The 20,003-nt window shown below is 40.7% G+C and overlaps 1 protein-coding gene across 14 annotated transcripts in view; it reads right to left on the bottom strand.

Moving 5' to 3' along the window:
* EPB41L3 (erythrocyte membrane protein band 4.1 like 3) overlaps positions 1-20,003 on the bottom strand; it is a 143,289-nt gene that overhangs the window by 61,418 nt on the left and 61,868 nt on the right. For 13 of the 14 annotated variants that reach the window (XM_064434257.1, XM_064434170.1, XM_064434268.1 and 10 more), the window contains exon 2: positions 2,510-2,727. In XM_064434257.1, the coding sequence (XP_064290327.1) occupies positions 2,510-2,716 (207 nt within the window). In that variant the 5' untranslated portion in view covers positions 2,717-2,727. The remainder of the gene's footprint in view (positions 1-2,509; positions 2,728-20,003) is intronic. The other variant, XM_064434209.1, reaches the window with a different exon arrangement.

Genomic DNA, 20,003 nt, shown 5'->3' with positions numbered 1-20,003 from the left:
CTAGTCATTATTTTCCTTCATAAAGACAGTCAGTATATCAAGACTACTGCAGCATTTTCCTTATTTATAAATATTAAAAAATATTACTGAGGTTATTTTGTTTGTTAAGGTTCCCATCCACACTAAGATCAGGGGAATGTGTCCAGGTTAAAATAATACAAAAGGTTTTCCTCTCAGTTTTCTGGAGAACAAAACATGCCAAGAATTATTAGAGAAGATTCCCCCAAACCATGCTGACATGTTCAGGCATTGAGGTACTTTCAGCGTGTATTAAGTCTCTTCTTCCTAAAGAAACCTGACATCTTAGAACCCAGGAAAAAGACAAAGGCCAGTGAAAGACCCAGGTACACAGTGAATTATTTTTTACTCTGCAAGGATAGATTCATTTTCTTATAAATTCTTCTCCAAGGTATTTCTGTACTGTTGTTTGGGGTTTTAAAAAATTTTTTTGTAATTTCTGTGTTCTGTTTTTGCAGTATTTTTTAAGTGCTGTGGACTAAATTCTAATGCAGCACAAGTTGCTTCAGGGTTTGCATTTTTTGAGCATAATCTCTCTCATGTATGACACAGTATGTTCAAGCCCTTCTAAATCTGGACCTCCTCTCAAAAGATGCTTCTGGAGCCATGGGATTCAACAATAAAGATCTTGGATGCTTTGCAGCTCCTCAGCTTTGCAGGGGTATGAAGTGATATTGCCACACTTGTAAAACACATTAATCCCATCTACTTATGGTAGTTACTCAGAAACTTTGGTGCCCGACCTTATGTGATGCCACAGGAAGAGACAGGAAGGCAGGCAGAAAGTGAGGTTGCATTATTACACCCGATAGGAAGGACTCATTTTTCTAATACCTGTTAACCTCAATATGAAAAGGTTGTTCACCTACATTAAAATGTTGGGGGGTTTTATGTGCATAGGATGACAAAGAAAAGTTACTGTCACGGATTGATAACTTACATCTTCTGTCCCAAGGTTCTCTCATACAAGTAACAGCAAAAATCCACTCTCTCACTGCAATTATGGACAGCAAGAGAGAGAATAAGATCCTCCAGTTTCTGACTTTTTAATGACACTACTGCAAACAGCTTTGTCTCTTAGTGCTGCATTTAAATGTCCCTTTCCTGAGATACAGACATTTAAGGCACTACAAAATACACTGGGCTGATCAGTGCAGTAGGACTTGGCAGTCTGCTTACAGCATGGACTTTTGGATTCAGTCTGGTAATCTCAGCAGGAAGGTGTCACATATCCCTTTCACTAACCCAGTTCTTCTATCTTGCCTTCTACAAAAAACAGCTCACTGGTGATCTTTGGAAAAGAAAGGGATCATGCAGCACATGAGAGCACTCCACACCTCTAAACACACGTGGACAGGCTTGGTGTCTAAATTACTTTGGGCTTTTTTTTATGTGTGTGGTTATTTTGGAGTTGGGCTTATTTTGTTGTTTGGGTTTTTTCTGCTGTTGCTGTTGTTCATTTGTTTTACATTTTTAATGTGAGAAGAAACTTGAAGTGGAAAGATTACCGAAGATGTCAGGAAAAACATCTATATAAATAACAGCACTTATGCCTAACACTGATAGAATTACACTTTTAATCAATGACCAGTTTATTCAACACCTATCTCTTTTGGAGAAGCTTTGCCTCTTTTCCCCAAACTAATTCCAGGAAAATTTGAGGGATCAAAATTGCTTTGACAGCATTGTCTATCCCAACCAAGTGAAAGAACAGGAACCCACTTCAGACAACCAGAATTTTTAAAAGGATGGAGAAGAGGAGGAGCTAGACTGGCTTATTCCACTCTACAAAGGTAAATGTAATCAGATGAGGGTCATAACCTTACGAAGCTAAAGGAAGAGATTTGCAGGTACCTCATTAATTGTGTGTCACTTACCCATGAAGAAAAATGCCTGTTAATCCTATTGACTGGAAATTATTAACGGAAAGAAGAAAGCAGCTTCTGGAAATTTAATAAGTGCAACAATGAACTAAATGGAAAAGCACGCAATAGCTCTTCTGAAACCTATTACATGAATAGCTCAAGTAATTATAATGCAGTCATTTCAGACCCACGAGAAACTTAAGGGACCACAGATTCTTCATGGCTCACACATCAGACAAGCAAGCATGAAATCAGTGTTCAGCAGGTGTCAAAAGGAATGAACTCTGAAAACATTTTCAGCTTCATAAAAACTGACACTGTTTGCTATCTAATGCAAACGCAAGGTCGAAGATGTTTCCTGCTTAGTTAATGAGACTGCCCTCCTGTTTAAGCACTGGGGGCAGAAATGCCTGCCGTGAATTTGAGAACATTCTGCATGAGAACTATTTTCCTTTAAACGCGCAAGACCAACCAGCCCAGACCTACAGCATCCCATCAAACACCGTTCCACGCCTATCTGAGCATATATTTGCACCCCACACGTGCCAGGCTGGTTATCTCCTGGCAGCAGTAGGTGGGCACTCAGCCAGCTGCGTGCAGCGAGCGCTGTACATGGGCTGCCTTACCTGCTCCTTTCTCACGGGCGTGCTGTGCGCTGCCACAGCCGAGAACTGCTCGAGCGCGGTCTGCTGTTCTTCACTTGGCTGCTGCTGCTGCTGCTGCGGCTGCTGCTCCTGCGGCTGGGTCTCTGCCGCCCCTTCCTGCGCAGGGCTCTCCTCCTGATCCTGCTCTTTATCCTTGGACTCGGAGTCTGATCCCGATTCTGTAGTCATGGTTGGTTATTCTGCAAGACAGGGTGAGCAGACCTGCTGAGTACAATCTCATGGCTGTGAGTTTGTAAGCTAGGCATACAGAAAAGATCAGATGGTTTTAATCTTAATATCCTCAGCCTTTAAAACTTAAGTGCCTATCACACTGGCCCAACCAGGATCCCTAGGAAAGCTTCCCTGGTGCAAAAGACCAGGTCTAAATGCATCCATTCTCTAGGGAAAAAATATTGCCAAAAAATCTTATTCTACATAGCAAAACACAGACGTCTATATAGGACTTATGTGCAAGTTAAATACAGACTACATAGTTCATAATTCATAGAGGGAGAGTAACCCAATGGGCCTTAAATTTAACAAAACCCAGTGGAGTTTGGGTTTCTAAACCATGTGGAAACTTGAAACATTAAATCTTCTGTCCTTTACGTTGAAATCAAGAGGACTTGAGCTCCTCAATATCTGCACTCCCTTTTGGAAATGTACTCAAGTACTTTTGATGCTTCCAAGCAATATATTAGTAGTTGAACTAGATGATCTTAGAGGTCTTTTCCAACCTAAATGATTTTATGATTCTATATGTCCTAGAAAGATCTGAAAAGGGTCCACCAACAACAGTGAAAACACACATTTGCCCTTAAACCCAGTTCTGTCCTTCCCACTTGAGTTCATCTACATTTCTGTAATTTCTTTCTAAGTGCTAGAGCACCTAAAAAAACCCATAAAGACTTCTATTAAGTCATTCTAAGTGTTAGACTTCAAATGAAGGGAATACAACCTTCATTGAATATCCAAAGTCTATGTTTCTACTTAACTTTGTCCCGTACTAAATCAAAATTAAAATATTAGCAATATTCATTCAAAATTTTGCTACTTTAATGAAACAAATTGTTTGCAAACAATTGTTTGCAACGTTGTTGCAAATATGTGGTTGGTACCCAATTCTCAAACTAAATACTCACAAACCCCAACTTCTAAAAAAATACTGTGATTCTTTTATCAAAATAAGGATTTGAAAAAGCAGACTCAGTTCAGCAAAGGGAGTGTGCTGTGATGTTTGTTATTCATATGTTCTCAGACCTCACAAACTTATTCTTGAACAGTTTGCTACTAAGCAACTTGAAGGCAAACCAGTCTGCTGCAATCTATTTCTGTTAGTCATCAGGACATGACTTCTTTAACCTGGTAACCATGGCTACTGTGTAATTATAGGTGATTCCACAAAACATATCTCTGCTAATTCACCTGCTAGGAAGTCACTATGAACTCCTAGTATACACTACAATGCTTACTAGTATAAGCAAGTTTATTATAGAAGATAAGGAAAGTACAAACCTTTCTCTTTTTCTTTACTTAAATGTTTGATAAGCTAAATTGGTTGACAGAAAATGTTTTAAACGAGGCCAATTACTATTTTCAAACTCACTTGTGTATTCTGCACTTTCAAGGCTAAGCTCTCCAGTGAATACACGTCTCTGCAGAGCAAAGCAAGTCACAGCATTCAGCCTGTGCTCAGCTCCTGCACTGTGTGTGAGGAGGGGGGTGCCTGATCCCAACCCCTGCCAGCCAAAACAGCAGGACAGAGAAGCAGAACTAAAAAGCATACATGGCAGATTTATGCTTCAGGCCACATTTTCAAGGTACTAACATGTGATGTGTTTAGAAACACTGGCACAACTGTATAAAAAAACATTTTTTGAAACATGTTATTTGACAAATTGTCCTTAGCATCTACAAAAAGCAACAATTAACTTGGGTCTTAAAATGTGATAGTGAGAAAGGTGTTCATTCAAACTCCAGCTGTCCCATATCTGAGATGGTCACTTTAAATGCAGAGCAGAAAAACAGACATTTCAGAGAAGGATTCATCTGACCTATTTTAAATTCCTGCTTTAAGCTGTGATAAATCACATACTAGAGCGACTTCAATTTGCTACGAAGGAAGCCTAAACAAGTTCCTCCAATGTAGATCACTCAAACCCATCCTCCATGTTCAATTCTCCTAAGCCATTCTTTTTTGTGTGCTTTAAACATTAAATTGAACAACAATGTTAATCTCTCAGAGTTTTGCTTTACCCATCTGTCAAATCAACGTGGAATAAACTATTCTTCATCTGACACTCATTCTATTTTCTTTGCTTTAAAAGTATCCACAAACATCTCAAGTTTGCCACTGCCCAGCCCCACCCTGTTTTGTACAAGTGCTTGAGGACATGAAATGTAAATTAATCAAATAATTATTGAAGTAAACTCCAACTATGTGTTCAGTTTTCTTTACCAGAAACCATGAATTAGGAAGTTACCAAAACCTAACTTACAGCTACAAAAACCATTGTTCAAACAATGTGAAAGAGCACCTGTGACCAATACAAAGAGTAATGCATGAAGTAAGTTGTAATACATTTTCCCCCCTCGTGATATAGAGCAGTGCAAATAAAAAGTAACCATCATACTTGCTGTATGACATGCACTTCTCCTTAGAAAGAGGTATTACTCTCTATAGGATCAGATTGCCAGCCAGTACTAACCAAAAGTCTGTCTTCTTTCAGCTGCCATCACCATGCCTCTGAAAGCTCATTTTTGTACCTGTGTAGCTTCCTTCCCAATGAACATTTGTATCCTGTCTGTTCGCAAGTATGGAAACAGACATTTAAAATAGTCCCATAAACCACAACTTCATGTAGCATGAGATGTAAACAAGTTTTACCATTCCTGCTAGTTATAATTTTGAATCTCAGGGAACAACAAATGAGGTTCTTATATTCTTCTGGGACATTCCTGCATGAAGCACAGCCTTACAATACTGAGTTACTCTCTAGGAGTTCCAGGTTTTCTCTCCAGTTCCATGAGTTCTTGCTGGCTTTAAGAGTGCTTTATTAGAAAACTTTGTCTGCTTTATCAAATCTTTCAGCGTAAGGGATTTCCTGGATACAATATTACTATCATTAGTCAGACAGCAGATGGATTTAATTAACCCAGGGTTGCCCATTTCCAAATGTCTTTATTTCCCCATGCATGCAGCATGTTTAATAACAAATACTGAGAACAAAATACTATTCTTCCCACACTGTTCTCTTACAGGTGTAAATAGAAGCAAAGCAAACACATTGCAAATCCCATTACTTATGAACTCCTCAGATGAAAGTATTGTTAAGATTTATCTCCTTCCATCTAGCACAGGTTGAAAATACCTAAATTACAAGGCAGGAAACAACATTCCTCTTTCAGTGCAAACCAATAAGTCGTTTTGCCTTCCTCAGCAAACAGCTGCTTATCCACATGAACTCTGACAGCATTTCATTTGTTATAAGTAGCACAACAATCCTCCTAGGAAGAGGTAATTTCACTTATTGAAAGAAATAACAGTAATCTTAAGAAATTTACCAACATAAATATTACTCTACCTTTGTTTGTATGCAGCAAACCTGACAGAATAGCTGGTAGTGCCTAAACATTTATCAAGCACCCAGCTGGCTGAGAATTTCTTATTCTTATTTGACTATTTATTATAACTGGCTATGCACCAAAACCATGACTTCTAATGTGAATTTCAGCACAGGAAGAAAGAAAACACTCAAGTTCCTTAAACTTTTTCTGTTGCCAGCACAACCTCTGTATCAAATTCCCCTTTCCAGCAAACAGAAAACAAGGCAATGAAGAGAATCTGGGAGCACTACCTTATACAAATGAGGTAATACTATGCAAGCCAGATGTGCTCTTGGATAGCTACACTTTGGCTTACAATCCAGTATTCAAAGATTCCAAGAGATTAGCTGAGTCCAAACTTAACACAGATGCTGCTATAACTGGATAGTCCAAGGCAAAAGTACATTTGGCTGCAGAATGAAAATCAGAATGAAAATTAAGTCTTTTGATTAAAGGGAGGGACGGGGGGAGAAGGGAAGCACAAACCCAGCTTCTTTTAATCTACTACTAAAATTTTAAGCTAAAAATGTATGGACTGTCAGCAGTGTAAAATAAAAATATCAGTAAAATATTAAAATGTCAGTATTTTAGTGCTGCTGAAGACAGGTAAGGGAGTATAGATATTAAAATATTATCAAAGTATTAAAACACAACTTCAAAATATCAACATGGCATTCTATAATGATTTTATATATAATGTAACCAAATTACAGAAAATAAAGTTTTCTTACCATCACACTACACAAAAGACATTACATAAGGATTACAAAACCTGCAAACCACTTATGCAAAATCCCTACATCCTAAAACCTGACACAACATCTAGACCTTCTTTCCTTCAGCTACCAACCTACTGCAGCTTGGGAGATTCCCATTTCCATTACCAATTACTCACTATAGACTTAGAGAACATAACTTACTTTTTTCCATAATGGGACCAAAACCATGTTGTCTTCTGTGGCACCTGGTCCCCTGCAGCAAGTGACAGCCCCAATCTACTGTATAAATTCATACATTCAAAAACTTGACACTGTACCTCTCGTTTTCAGAGCACAGATTTTCTGTGCTGCATCCACAGAGCAACAAAATTCACAGCTAATTGACAGCAGAGCCCACAGCTTAATTAACACTGCAGTCATTAATAAACCTTTATTTATATATAAATACACGCTAGTGAAAATATCTGCTATATTAAGCAAACAGAAGTCACATTAGACAAGAAATTGCAAATTAATTCTGAATAAATTGTGATGTAATGAGAAAACAAAATTGAACCAAGTATAATTAAATGAACTATACATAGCCACTAACTATTTCCTGTAACGAACAGATTAATGATTTACATTTAAATGCTTTTTTGATCTGATTAATTCTCTTTGTAGAAAGTTCTCCTTTAATTACAGTAATTCTTGAAGATTGTTATAAATTTTTGCGAAGGTCCAAATTTGGAAATTATGTAACAAAATAATGATTCCATACTTCAAAAATAATTTTCTGCATAATGAGAGACATATTTATCCAATAACGATGAGATGCTGATGAAAAGAGCATATGGAGAACAATATTGCTGCAATGAGCAGTGACAGAAATGCCAATATATGTTTCAAGAAAAGAATACACACCAGAACACCGACTTCTAAGCTTGAAATATAAACTGATTTCATCAAACTGCCTGAGCCTCAGCTCACTTCATTCCAGTTGGGTTTCTTTTGAGGAAAACAATAATTTTCTGTTGATCCTCTTTAATGTGGATGAGTTTCACCCTCACAAGCAGGAAGCACCCAAGCCACAAACGCCTGGCACAGGGTCCCCAAGAGTTAAAACCAGCTCTTTCTTGACCCATCACCAGTGCCAGCAGCAACAGGAAGCCTCACAGAGGAGACACTTCCCTGGCCTTACAGTTACTTCAGTGGACATCAGCAAGCCAAAGCAAATGCAGAGATGTGTCCTGAATGGACATGGTGGGAACAACCCCAGAATGGGCCACTGGATATTCCCTTCCAACTGGATGCCCCCTCCAACCGCATGCTCCTGTCACCTTCCTCTTGCTGGCACCAGTGTGACTTGGGGGCCTGGTGGCTCAGCTGGGAGGGCTAGATCTCCCCAGGATGAGGAGGGGGAAGCAACAGCCCTGCTTTAGGCACTGATGGGTACCCATCTGTCTGACACAGCTGCAGGGCTCCAGCCCAGCAAGTGCAACCCTTATGCTTCAATGCACAAACACACTGGCTGTGCTGAGAGCTCACTACTGCATCTTAAACGTACACACATAAGCACAAACCCACTAGAGACAGCACATTAAAAAAATTTAAAAGACATGAAAATGAAGTCAAAAAAGTAATAAGAAAAGAGACAAGAGGAAAACCAATGGAGAAAGGCATTTGGATGAGCTGCCATTGTGCTAGCAGAGAGTGCTCCGGGCTAAATGACTTAACAGATGTGGCAGCAGAGGACACACAGCACAGATGCAGGAGGGAGACTGCAGGGAGGGCAGGGAGGTGTTAATCAGCAATAATAAAAAAAAGCTGGTTGAAGGTGTTGCAAGATACAGCATGATTTAAAATAATTGTTTGGCTTTCTAGGAAGGTGCGTGATACAGATTTCTTCAAAGTTTCTTGATGAAGATGAAAGGAAAACCAGAGACAACATCTAAGGAAGGAGTAATACCATCTGGAGGAGATGGAGAACGCACCTTAAAACCACCAGACACACCTTTCAAAGGGGACAAAAAGGGAACTGCAGACATAAGTTACCCATCAGGACCCAAAACTCCCTGATCCCAGGCAGACATGCACCCCTTGGAAGCACCATAACAAAATGAAAATACAGCTAAGTGTTTCTGGAGAAACTTCACCTAGCAAGCCTGGGGACAGAACTGTCAAAAGAAGCTTTGAAAGGACCTGGGAAGGGGAGGAATATATCAAAAAGGGATTGTACACCAAAGCACAACCAGAGACACATGACTCAGGGATGAACACAAAAGAGAAATGAAGACTAGGATGCCAAGTGACTTAGAATTAACCAAGAGATGAGGCAAACAATAAGAGAGTCTCTATAAATACATGAGAAGGAAAATCAGGCTTGTTACAAAATATGAGAAAGGCTGAATTTTCCAGTGCCTCATTTCACAGCAGCTAGCTGGGACCAGATAATGGGGGCATATTTCACCTAACACACAGGATGTGCAAGTTCAGGTTGGATGGAGTAAGGGAAGAACAGAGCAAACACATCAGTCAGCCAAGTGGTTTCAAGTCAGCAGGAGCACTGAAAATGTCCCTACAGTGCTTGAGGAACCACCATCAATCATCTTTAAACCATTAACCACTGCTATGCAGATGCCAGAGAGGCCAGGTAAGGTCTAAAAGAAATGAAAAGACCAAATACAGCACTCAGTCTTACAAAGGAAAGTGGGAGCAGAAAAGCCAGAATACTTCTAATATCAGTTACTGGAGCACACCACAGAAGGATTTCTAATCCTGTAAAAATAATGAGATTAGGAACAAAACACAACAAATGGCCAACATTAATGTATCAAAAAGTCATGTCAAACTAGAGTAATGCCTCTCTCACTCCCTCTGACAGGACATCTGTCCCAGCTGATAAAAAGGAAGTAGAGTAGTACAGATGACAGAGCCTATCTTTAGAAAGGCTTTTAAAACAGCCCCACATGACTTTTTCATGAGTGAACTACAGAAATAGCTTATGTTATCACAAAAAGAAAAAGGAAGAGTGGGGGGCAGAAAGGTGTACAAGTGATTAGAAGAACCCAAACCCTATCCTACAAAGTTATCAGCACCATGATGACAACCTGCAAAACTTATTGATTTCAGGAATCACAGCTATTTGGGGATCAGTGGAAGATGGGAGATGTGCCTGATCCGTGCTCAGAATCACACTGATGAGGTTGGGATACACCACTGGCATCCTCCCCTGATTTAAAGAAGAGCAGAGCAGTCTGAAAGAAAACCATATACATGCTGCATCTGACTGCATTCCTGGAAGGGTAATGGCAGCAGCAGTGGGGACCTCAGAAGTGAAAAGTGGTGAGGAAGATGTGGGCTAGGCAGCAAGAATGAAGCAGCATGAGCATCTGATGAATTTCTGGGGGACATAATGCTGGAGGTGTTCTTGCAGCACCAGGGAGAGGTATACAGCATATTATATTTAAGATTTGGATTCATATATTTTTGAAAAATACTCATTAAAGAGTGTCAAGAAAGGAAAAGGAAGAACAATAGTAGCTTTAGAAAATGTGACCAGTGGAAAAACATTTAAGAAGCTAGATTTGTTTACTCTGGGAAAGGGGATAGAAAGAGGGGCTGATAAGAGCCTTGCAATACATTCAAGCTTCTTGCAGACAGAAAGTAATCAAGCATTTGCTAACAGTGGAGCAAGAGCTTGATTGGCATCAAGTGGGATTTAGAGTAGACAGCATATCAACTATAATGACAGTCAAGAAGAGGTTATCTATAGCTATGTGGAGTCATCATGGGACACTTACATACTGATAAAAAAGCAGAAAATTTCCCTGTTTGCAACTTTGTAAAGCATAAAATATTAAGATTTCTTCATTTTGCTACCCTTTCCATTTTGTTTGACTACCCTAAATTCATAAAATGCATTTATTCACTTCTCTTTCAGAGCACTGGATGCTCAGGATGACATTTTTTCTCCTTTCTTACCTTTAATTTCTATGAGTCAATGAAATTACCGGGGTCTGTTTTGCTCTCTGAATGGGGGGCTTTCACACAGCAATAAAGCCCAGGATCACTGCCATTTCTGCTGCCCCACTTGCACACAAGGTTTATAAAGAATCTGACTGACCAGGTTCCCTGAAAACAGCAGATCACCTTCTGGAGGTTATAACACCTAGAGCACCCCAAGGCTACCCTAATTTCTGAATAGGAGAAGAAAAATCAGGCCATCATAACATGTTTTGGACCAATTTTTCCTGTCCTGCTGATCCAAGCAGTTTTCCCCAGGGGCAAACATGGATTTACCAGCAGAAGAAGGACTGCATTTTCAGAGTCATTTCTCTGTTCAGGTCTCCAGACATGGGGTGCAGTTGCTGCTGCACTCTTCCCTGCATCCAGAGTGAGGGCTGGCTTTGCCCCCCTCATCCCCCATTGCCAGGACAGATCCACCAGCTCCAAAAGCAGCATTGATACAGCCACTGCCCACCACTCAAGCCAGTTCCTGCAGATGACTCCTGTCTGGAAGATCTCACAAGCTGGCAAGCACACACCTCTCTGAGAGTTCTGGGTATAACTATAGAAATGCACAATTTAACCTAAACGTGACAGCTGTTTCATTCATTAAAAAGCCCAAAAGGTGAAAGCAGAACTCCTGTGAAACACAATTAACTGCTGCTTATAACAGACGTCAGCAAACTGTCTGCTCACAAAAAAGCTTTAACCCACTCAAATACTGCATTGCAGGAAGGTAAAGGGAACAAGAAACAATACACAAATAACTTAGTAAGTCTATATAGTGAGAAACAACAGGGAATTACAGGAAGGAGGCAGATGTGAGGAGGAGGAGAAGGAAATGAAGAAACCCATAATGGAGAATACAGCAACATCCCACAGATGTTGATCATGAGAGAATTGCATAGAAACACACTCAACTTCACTCCTCATTTCCACATTTCACTGAAAAAATCTTAGCCAAAAAAACCAAAAAAACCCTACAGCAAAACTGGTTGTAGTTTGATTACAACCAATTGATAAATACTTCATTCAGAAACTAAAAAGGCAAGAAACAGCCCTCGATGGCACAGGCTGATTTTCTGCAAACAAGTGACTTTGATTACTTGGGTTACATTTACATGAGGTTTTGACCTTTCTAAATTGCTCTGCAGCCAAATGTTCACATGGGGCTCCCTGTGCACCATTCACTATTAAAAAGTTGTATTTAATGTCACAGAAGCTGAGTGTGCTTCAGGCATCACATCATTAAAGTTCATATTCTCTTATATTGAGCAGAAAATAGAACCAATTCAAACTTAAAAAAAAATAAATAAATACTTGCACGGGGTTGCTGACACATGGCAGGTGTGCTACATTATCACACTAGCCTCAGGCCAAAATACTGTAACACCTGTGAACAATATTTTTTGTTTCATGCAGTACCTAAATAGACTGTGCTCCAGTGCTCTGAAGCCCGTGACCTGCCTAACCTCACAGAAACAAGAGAATCAGACAGACAAGGTACAAATCAGAGCATCAAGCCCATCTCCTCCAAGGGCTTCTGACTGCTTCTGACCAGACATTTATCATTCCAGCTCAGGGGATGGAAGAGCCTATGAAGTAAAAGAAAATTTGAACTGTAATTTAAAAATATCACCTCAACTTTTTTGATTTATGTAATTAATTAGAATCCAGCAATAAAACCACTTTTTTTTTTTTTTTTTGCTTTATTTTACTGAATAGTCTTTGAAAAAGTCACAAAGGACTGCTCACTGATAAATTAAACCCTCCCTAGCTTATTACTTCCAAAGGCAATGTAGCAGTATAATTTTTTTTGTTTGGGTTTGTTTGGAGATTTTTTTCAGTGACTGGATACTTTTCCCCCATTTTTATGGTTTGGAGGGAATTCACTGTTACATATTTGTGGCCTTTTTTCCAATCCAGTGTGGTTCAGAAATGGAAGAAAGGAAGACAGACATTTTGCAGCCACTGGCCTGATGCCTCTTTCAGCTGATGGCTCTTTCAGAGCCATTCCCAGTGTCCACCACTGCTCCTTCCCAGCAGGACATAAATCAGCACTGTGGCTGCAAGCTCTGCTCCCAGCCCTGCCACAGGCTCACAGGCACTGCTGCCCTGCAGCTCAGCTTCAGCAGGTTTTCCATAAACCTCCCCAGAATTGAGCATTTCAAAAGCAGGTTTTTAAGGGGGTCATGAATCACTTCTTCTCAGAGGCAGATGTCTGACCTGGGTCATGAAAGGCAGGATGCTTGAGCAATGGTTTCCCCCACAACATCCCAGAGCAGAGCTTGCTCTCCATCTCTAGGAGCTCCAGATGGATGTGAGATTAAAATAATTGAGAAAACTTAAAAAATTGGGGAGGGAGGGAGGGGGGGAGGGAGGGAGGGAGGGAGGGAGGGAGGGAGGGAGGGAAGGAAGGAAGGAAGGAAGGAAGGAAGGAAGGAAGGAAGGAAGGAAGGAAGGAAGGAAGGAAGGAAGGAAGGAAGGAAGGAAGGAAGGAAGGAAGGAAGGAAGGAAGGAAGGAAGGAAGGAAGGAAGGAAGGAAGGAAGGAAGGAAGGAAGGAAGGAAGGAAGGAAGGAAGGAAGGAAGGAAGGAAGGAAGGAAGGAAGGAAGGAAGGAAGGAAGGAAGGAAGGAAGGAAGGAAGGAAGGAAGGAAGGAAGGAAGGAAGGAAGGAAGGAAGGAAGGAAGGAAGGAAGGAAGGAAGGAAGGAAGGAAGGAAGGAAGGAAGGAAGGAAGGAAGGAAGGAAGGAAGGAAGGAAGGAAGGAAGGAAGGAAGGAAGGAAGGAAGGAAGGAAGGAAGGAAGGAAGGAAGGAAGGAAGGAAGGCACAGGGAGTGAAAAAAAATGCAGAGCAACCACCCTGAATTCATTCATGCTGGGACCTAGTTAAATAAAGGCAGCTCTGATGAGAGCCATCATGCTGAGGCCTGGGGACAAAAGTGCTCCTACTTCATCTTCCTCTTTTCCTTTTGTTCCTTCCTATGCTAACACTAATTTTACACTCCGTGTTTCAACTTTTGAAGGCACTAAAAGGTTCTGATACAGCAAGACTACTTGATGGTGAGGCATCACAGTGTTTTTAGTTGTACTAGCTTCTGTTTTTCTGAAAGGGATTATTCATTTCATATTTAGATTTTAATCTCCTGGGCACTCATGTCAGTTTGGAATATAAAACACATCCTGCAATATCAAGTACAAGACTTTCCACTATGGAGCACTGCATCAGGAAACCACTGGTTCCCCAAACAAATTAAAATCTTGTGCGCCTAAACAACCAAACCCATGGCATCAGACAGCTAGGTTTTCATACCAAAACTCTTCTGGGATTTCCACACTCCCCAGAGCTTTAATTACCTGCTAGAGATTACAAAAATACTGCTCAATTGGCACCAGCAGCTAGCCCATGACACATGTGCTCCAGGTTACACTGTCACTGCAAAAACAATCTCCCAGCATCCTCTGAAAATGCAGTTCAACGTTTCCCTCCCCCTCACTCCCAAAACTCAAATGCACATAGCAGCAGCCAGCCCCAGCCTCACAGACACCAGCTGTAAAATCATGTGTTGGATGCAGACCAGGATCTGAGGATGGGGTGGAAGCAAGGACTTCTAGGAACAAATTGGTCAGTGGAAACACACAAACAAGTATATTTATGGTGGGTCCAGGCATCTGTAGAGTGATCTCACTTAAAATCAGCCAGAAAGCAGGATTCCCTTCCAGAGCCAGTCACACTTGGATTCAGATGTTTTAGAACCTTTTTAGTTACATGTTTCCAAAGCATGGGAAGCTCCTTTCACACCTCCCAATGCACACTAGTTCAGTCCTGAGGGTCCTTTGCATGATCAGCTCTGTAGGGAATTAAGAGCAAGCTTTCTGTGTCTTCACATAACATCCCAGTAAAGCCAAAATCTTTCACCATCTGTGCAGCTACACCATACTACAAGGATTTGCAGACCGGCAGCCAATACAGCCCGACAAAGAAAATAGCTTTCTTTAAAGAGGCTCTAACCCTTTTTACCTATTAAACCCTGAAATGCTCCACATACAGCCCCATAGTAATTACATTATATAGTCCTGACCCAGTGTTATACTGGATTATGCTGTCTCTGAAGATGGATGTCACCAGATCTGGCAATTCCTCTGCAATGTGTATGACCTTCTTGGAGTTTAGACACATAGAAACGACAGCAGCTCAGAGAGGACAGAAGGCGTTGAGGCAATTGGGACAGACAGGTGACCTAAAGTGTCCCCACAGGACAGCAGTCAGAAAACAAAAAATGAAGGAGGAGGGGAAAACAAGAAAGCAGAAAGTTGCAGTAATGCAGCTTAATAATAAAAAAGAGTAAGAGGGAATAGATAAACTCTTGCAGCAGAAAGAATAAGAAAAGCTCTTTGCAGCTTTTAAATCACTACGGTTTAAAAAAAGTAAGTCACATAAATCTGGGTTACTCAACAGAAAGTGAGCATTTAAAATTATTATAAAAAATATATATTCTGTATCAAGTTCATACTTTGAGAGAAGTGAAGGTAATTAAGCTAGATGCTGCAATTCCCAAACTTCGTAACAAATTACTCTAAAACCTAAATTATTTCCTTCCCCACATACTTTTCTTTAAACATACCTTTGCTAAATGTTTGATGGTGTTTTTAAGACTACAAATTCTGTCCGCTACAGAAGGCCACTAATTCCGTCACTACAATCTACCTTAATTTAAGGGAGAATGCTACAATTCAGAAACAAAGTGAGAGACTTTGATACCAGCTCCTATTTAACGTGCTGAGTGTAAAACTTGTCACATTGTGCTAACAAGGCAAGTGCCCAAATCAGTGAAATGAGTCCATGAACAGTGGCTTTTTCCATCTTTCCTCCTGTTGTTATGCAGAAGCCTATGCAGGAATCTCTGGCCAAGTGACAAAGGACTGCTGTGCATTGTAACTAATGATTATTTTATACCAATCCATTTCCATCAGTATCCTCCAGGTCACAGCATGTAAAATTCATTTACATTCCACACTCTATGCTAGTTTGGGTGGAAAAAATAAAAAAGTAACTGGGTAACTGTCTTACCTTAAGTAATTTTCCTTACTGGAAAATTTGCTCAGAAAAGCATTTACAATTTCAAAGTTTAATTGTGCACTAAGGTATCAAACAACTTTGATACCTTAGTGCACAATTCAACCTTCTAATAAACATGTAGGAAATACAGTCACTCCCTAGAGCATCATAAATGGTGACTCAACAGCCACAAGCTTCTCCTAGAGCTATGTCTGATGCTAGATTAACAACAGTCACATTTCATCTCTCCTTCCCCTCTTCTGCTCCCTCTGTAGTCTGTTTTCTGTGGGGACACAAAACTCCGTGCCAATATTCACAGGGCCATTACATCAGAACTAAAAAATTGAATGAGGTAATCCACCCACTCCCTGGATGTCATGAATGCTCCAGGGAAGTGGTACCCTGCAGCTGGGCTCCAACCCGTTCTGCTCTCTGTCACCTTCACTATACACATGTTTTACTGCAGCAGGGGGTACAGACACTTTATCCTCAAGGAATCATTACTTTACAGGTTTGCAAAGAAGCAAGAAACCAACTAACTCTTCCACCAGCTCCAGAATGGTATTAATGATCCCTACAGCAGCAGTCACCACATTTTTTTTGAGAGATACAGACATGCAAGCATGCCAAAAGTACCACCACAAAACAAGCACATCAGATACATATTGGATCTTCGTTAGGGAGCTCATCTGGCACACTGACTTCGATGCTCCATGGTCCCCTTCCCAGCCTGCCTTGCCTAAACTCTACCTCACATATTTATGTCACCTATTACTAAAATCCCACAATGCTGAAGTTTACTTGTGCCCCATAGGCCATTTATTGCAATGGTTCCCAAGCCTTGCTGTTTGGGAAAATTTTCCCAAATGTCTGACCTAGCTCTTCCGACTTGAAATGTACTGAGTTCTCCTCACCCTGCCAATAGTGGATGCATAGCATGGCTCTGCAGCTTGCAGACAGCTGCTGTTTGCCCCTCAGACCACTCTCTCCTCTGCCTCTTCTGGCAGTCCTATTTTTAGTCCTCTCTCAGGCTCTTTCTTCTCCGCTCTGTTCTCTTTGCCATCAGCTCACCTCTTTCCAGAGCAACACTATCCAAACCCTACTTTCAGCTGAAGATCAACTGTGCTTACTGATGCTGAACAGCTTCCAAGGACAGCTTTATGTCTGCAAACAATTCTGCTCTTCATACCACAAGCTAGCAAAGAGTTCAGTATTTTCACCATACTATGACAATTATCATCTTAGTTATAACCTTTGATCCATTCATAATCCCACACTTTTATCTCCACACTGCTGCCTAAGGATCACCATAGTGAATAAAAACTAACTTAGCTACATTTTATCCAACAAAAAGCGAGGGAAAAGCCCTACTTACAAGCTAGGTATTATTTGATTTCTTTAAAATTTTATACTTATGAAGTCCCTTCTCTTTTTCTGGGTGTCATTCAAAAAATTAAAGCATTTATTGCCATACAAGATCTAGTTTCAGTGACAGTTTCAGTGACATGTTCTAACATGATTTATGTTAGAACAACTGCAGCTCCCTGTATCCAAAGTACATTCATGCCATGATACTCTCTTATTTATTAAAATATTAGGGAGTATGAATTGGAAACATTTCCAATTTCACCTATAGTTTCAATTCACCACTGGCATATGCACTCCAGTTCCTTGACAGGTTTTGGGGGCATTAGAAACCTGGCCAGGCTGACCCCCAGCATGTTTGCTGTAATGGTTTCACAGGAGCTGAGAACACCTTCCAAACAAGGCAGGAACTCAAAAGTTCTTGTCCACTTTCAAGCGCCACAGGGCCATTAAGGCGACCTGAGTGGCATTGCTGGCAGTGTCGCAACTTATTAATAAATTGAGGGCAAGCTCACATCTGCTAGGAAAGGAAAGTCTAGTCTACCTCATTTTATGATCTCTAGCTGAGTCAAGCACATTAAAATATGTATTACCTCTGTCTACCTGTCACTTCGTGTAACATGCTTAGGTGAACCCATGGCTGCAAGCCAGAGCCCAAACTGTTCCAACGCAAGCAGTGCTTTTGGGGAAAAGTTATTTGAAACAGAAGTGTCAGGTTCCTCTCAGTATGCTGGCAAATGTTTGCCTCAACCCTTACTGAACCAAAAGTTAAATGGTGAGGAAAGACTGCAATTTCAGGTTAATTCTGGGCATCGTAAATACACTCATGAAATGAACGATATGCTCTGCCTTAGCAATGAAAAAATGGAAAAATAAAGAGAGAGATCGAGACTGATTCCTTTAATATGTATTTTAAGAACAATTTCAATACTGGTTTCTCAGGAGGGAACAAAACCCCAGCCTATGTTACACTATCAAGGAGACCTTCTCTTCCTACCTTTGGTACTGGGAGTGAATGTGCCTTGGGGAAGCCAGGAAAGAGCTGACAGGCCAATATAGGTTACTGCTTCATTCCAACCAAGTGGTAGACAATGGCTGGCATTCAGACAACTGAAAACTTGCAGAGAAGCTAGTTCAAGCTGGCTTAAGTGGATGCAAGTGTGGGCTTGGATATTTAGGAGTTCTTAAGAAGAAAAGCAGCTTGCAATATTTCAGGGTGGGGTTCTGAGACTTTCTTTTTTGTCTAATCCATTAGTAGTAAATAAGACCAGGAACATGCCAGGGTCATGTGTGCCCAGAACTGCATCTAAGCCTCAGAATTACATCTGCAATTAATGAGTTCTCCAAGGGGGGCTTTGAGGGGTGGGGAGAGGAGGAGAGAAGAATCAACTGGAGGGAAAAAAACCAAAAAAACCATCAAAACTAAAACTACCCAGAAAACCACAGCAGCCTGCAGACTGAGCAATTCAGAGATTTCTTCTCTTGCTCACATGCAAGCACACAATCAAGGGCACAACTTCCAAAACACACACATTTGAGATTCTGCCCTGTTTCACCCCATTTATAATCTTTTACAGTCTTGTAAAAGTGTATTGCCTTCAAAAAGGCAAGGATTCTTTTTATTTCTTATTGTTTCATCTGCAGTTCAGCACTTGACCTGCACTGACATAACCTTAAGTGACACAGGTTCAACTATTCAGCTCACCATCCCTAAAGTGAGATGCATTTTATTAGGGTTTTTTCCTTTTTCCTCTTCCTCTGCTCACACTTCAGATGACAGGAAATGCCTGCTGTGAATTCTTGTCCAGCATTTTAAATAGCACATGAAGTGCTTTCTGTCCAACATCAGACAGCTTCCCATGAGCTGTAAGCTCTCCAAGAACAAGAGGTGTAAATACCTTTGTCTCTCCTCAGTGAGTGGGAAGCAGCTGGGCCAGACAGGGAGCCCACAACCTCTATGTGCCACTGCACCCACCCAGCACCCACTCAAGCCAGCAAGGACAGAAGATACTATCAGCCCCTTCACTCAACCACCCAGCTCCAGCTGTAACCAAAACTGACAAGCACCCAAAAGCTCCCAATTTTTTTAATGAAGATTATTTTGTAATTTTTCAAGCACTCGACTGTACCACCCTATACACCACAGCCATGCATTCATTATGGTTGGTCACATGCAAGTAAGTGCAGACAGGCTGAATTACTTTTGCAACAACCTCAGTGTTGTAACCCAGGAGTCTCACAGGAGACAGTTTTGCCGCTTATTAAACTAAATACATTTTTGTGCACTGCAAGTTTTAATTGTAAAGAAAGATCATGTGCAGCTATAAATCTATGAAATTTATCATAAATAACACACATGTTCAACTTAGTTCAATATTAAAGAGAAGATGATTCTTTGAGTTTATTCCTCTAATGCTGTAAGGTACAGCAGGTCTACTACTATGACTGAATAGAAGGCAATTTTAAAACCCACATACAAGAAGGATAAATCCAAAGTTCTCTAAGACTAGAAACACCAACAAGCCATGACTGCACATCTGTTTCAAACACTCTTCATAACAAAAAGGCTGGATTTTTGGTTTGGGGTCTGTAGGGTGGCTGGGTTTTTGGGTTGCCTTTGGGAGTTTGTTTCTTGGGTTTGAGGGGGGGTATTTGATTTTTTGGGGGGGAGTTTTTGTTTTTCTCAAAAGATGGCTTATGTTATCATTCTCTGTCCTCAGAGACATCCTCAGATGACTCTGC

This window comes from Passer domesticus, chromosome 1 (genome assembly GCF_036417665.1).
Source record: "Passer domesticus isolate bPasDom1 chromosome 1, bPasDom1.hap1, whole genome shotgun sequence".
NCBI classification, from domain to species: domain Eukaryota; kingdom Metazoa; phylum Chordata; class Aves; order Passeriformes; family Passeridae; genus Passer; species Passer domesticus.
Note: the sequence above shows the minus strand (reverse complement) of the source record. Positions and strands in the feature narration are given on the sequence as shown.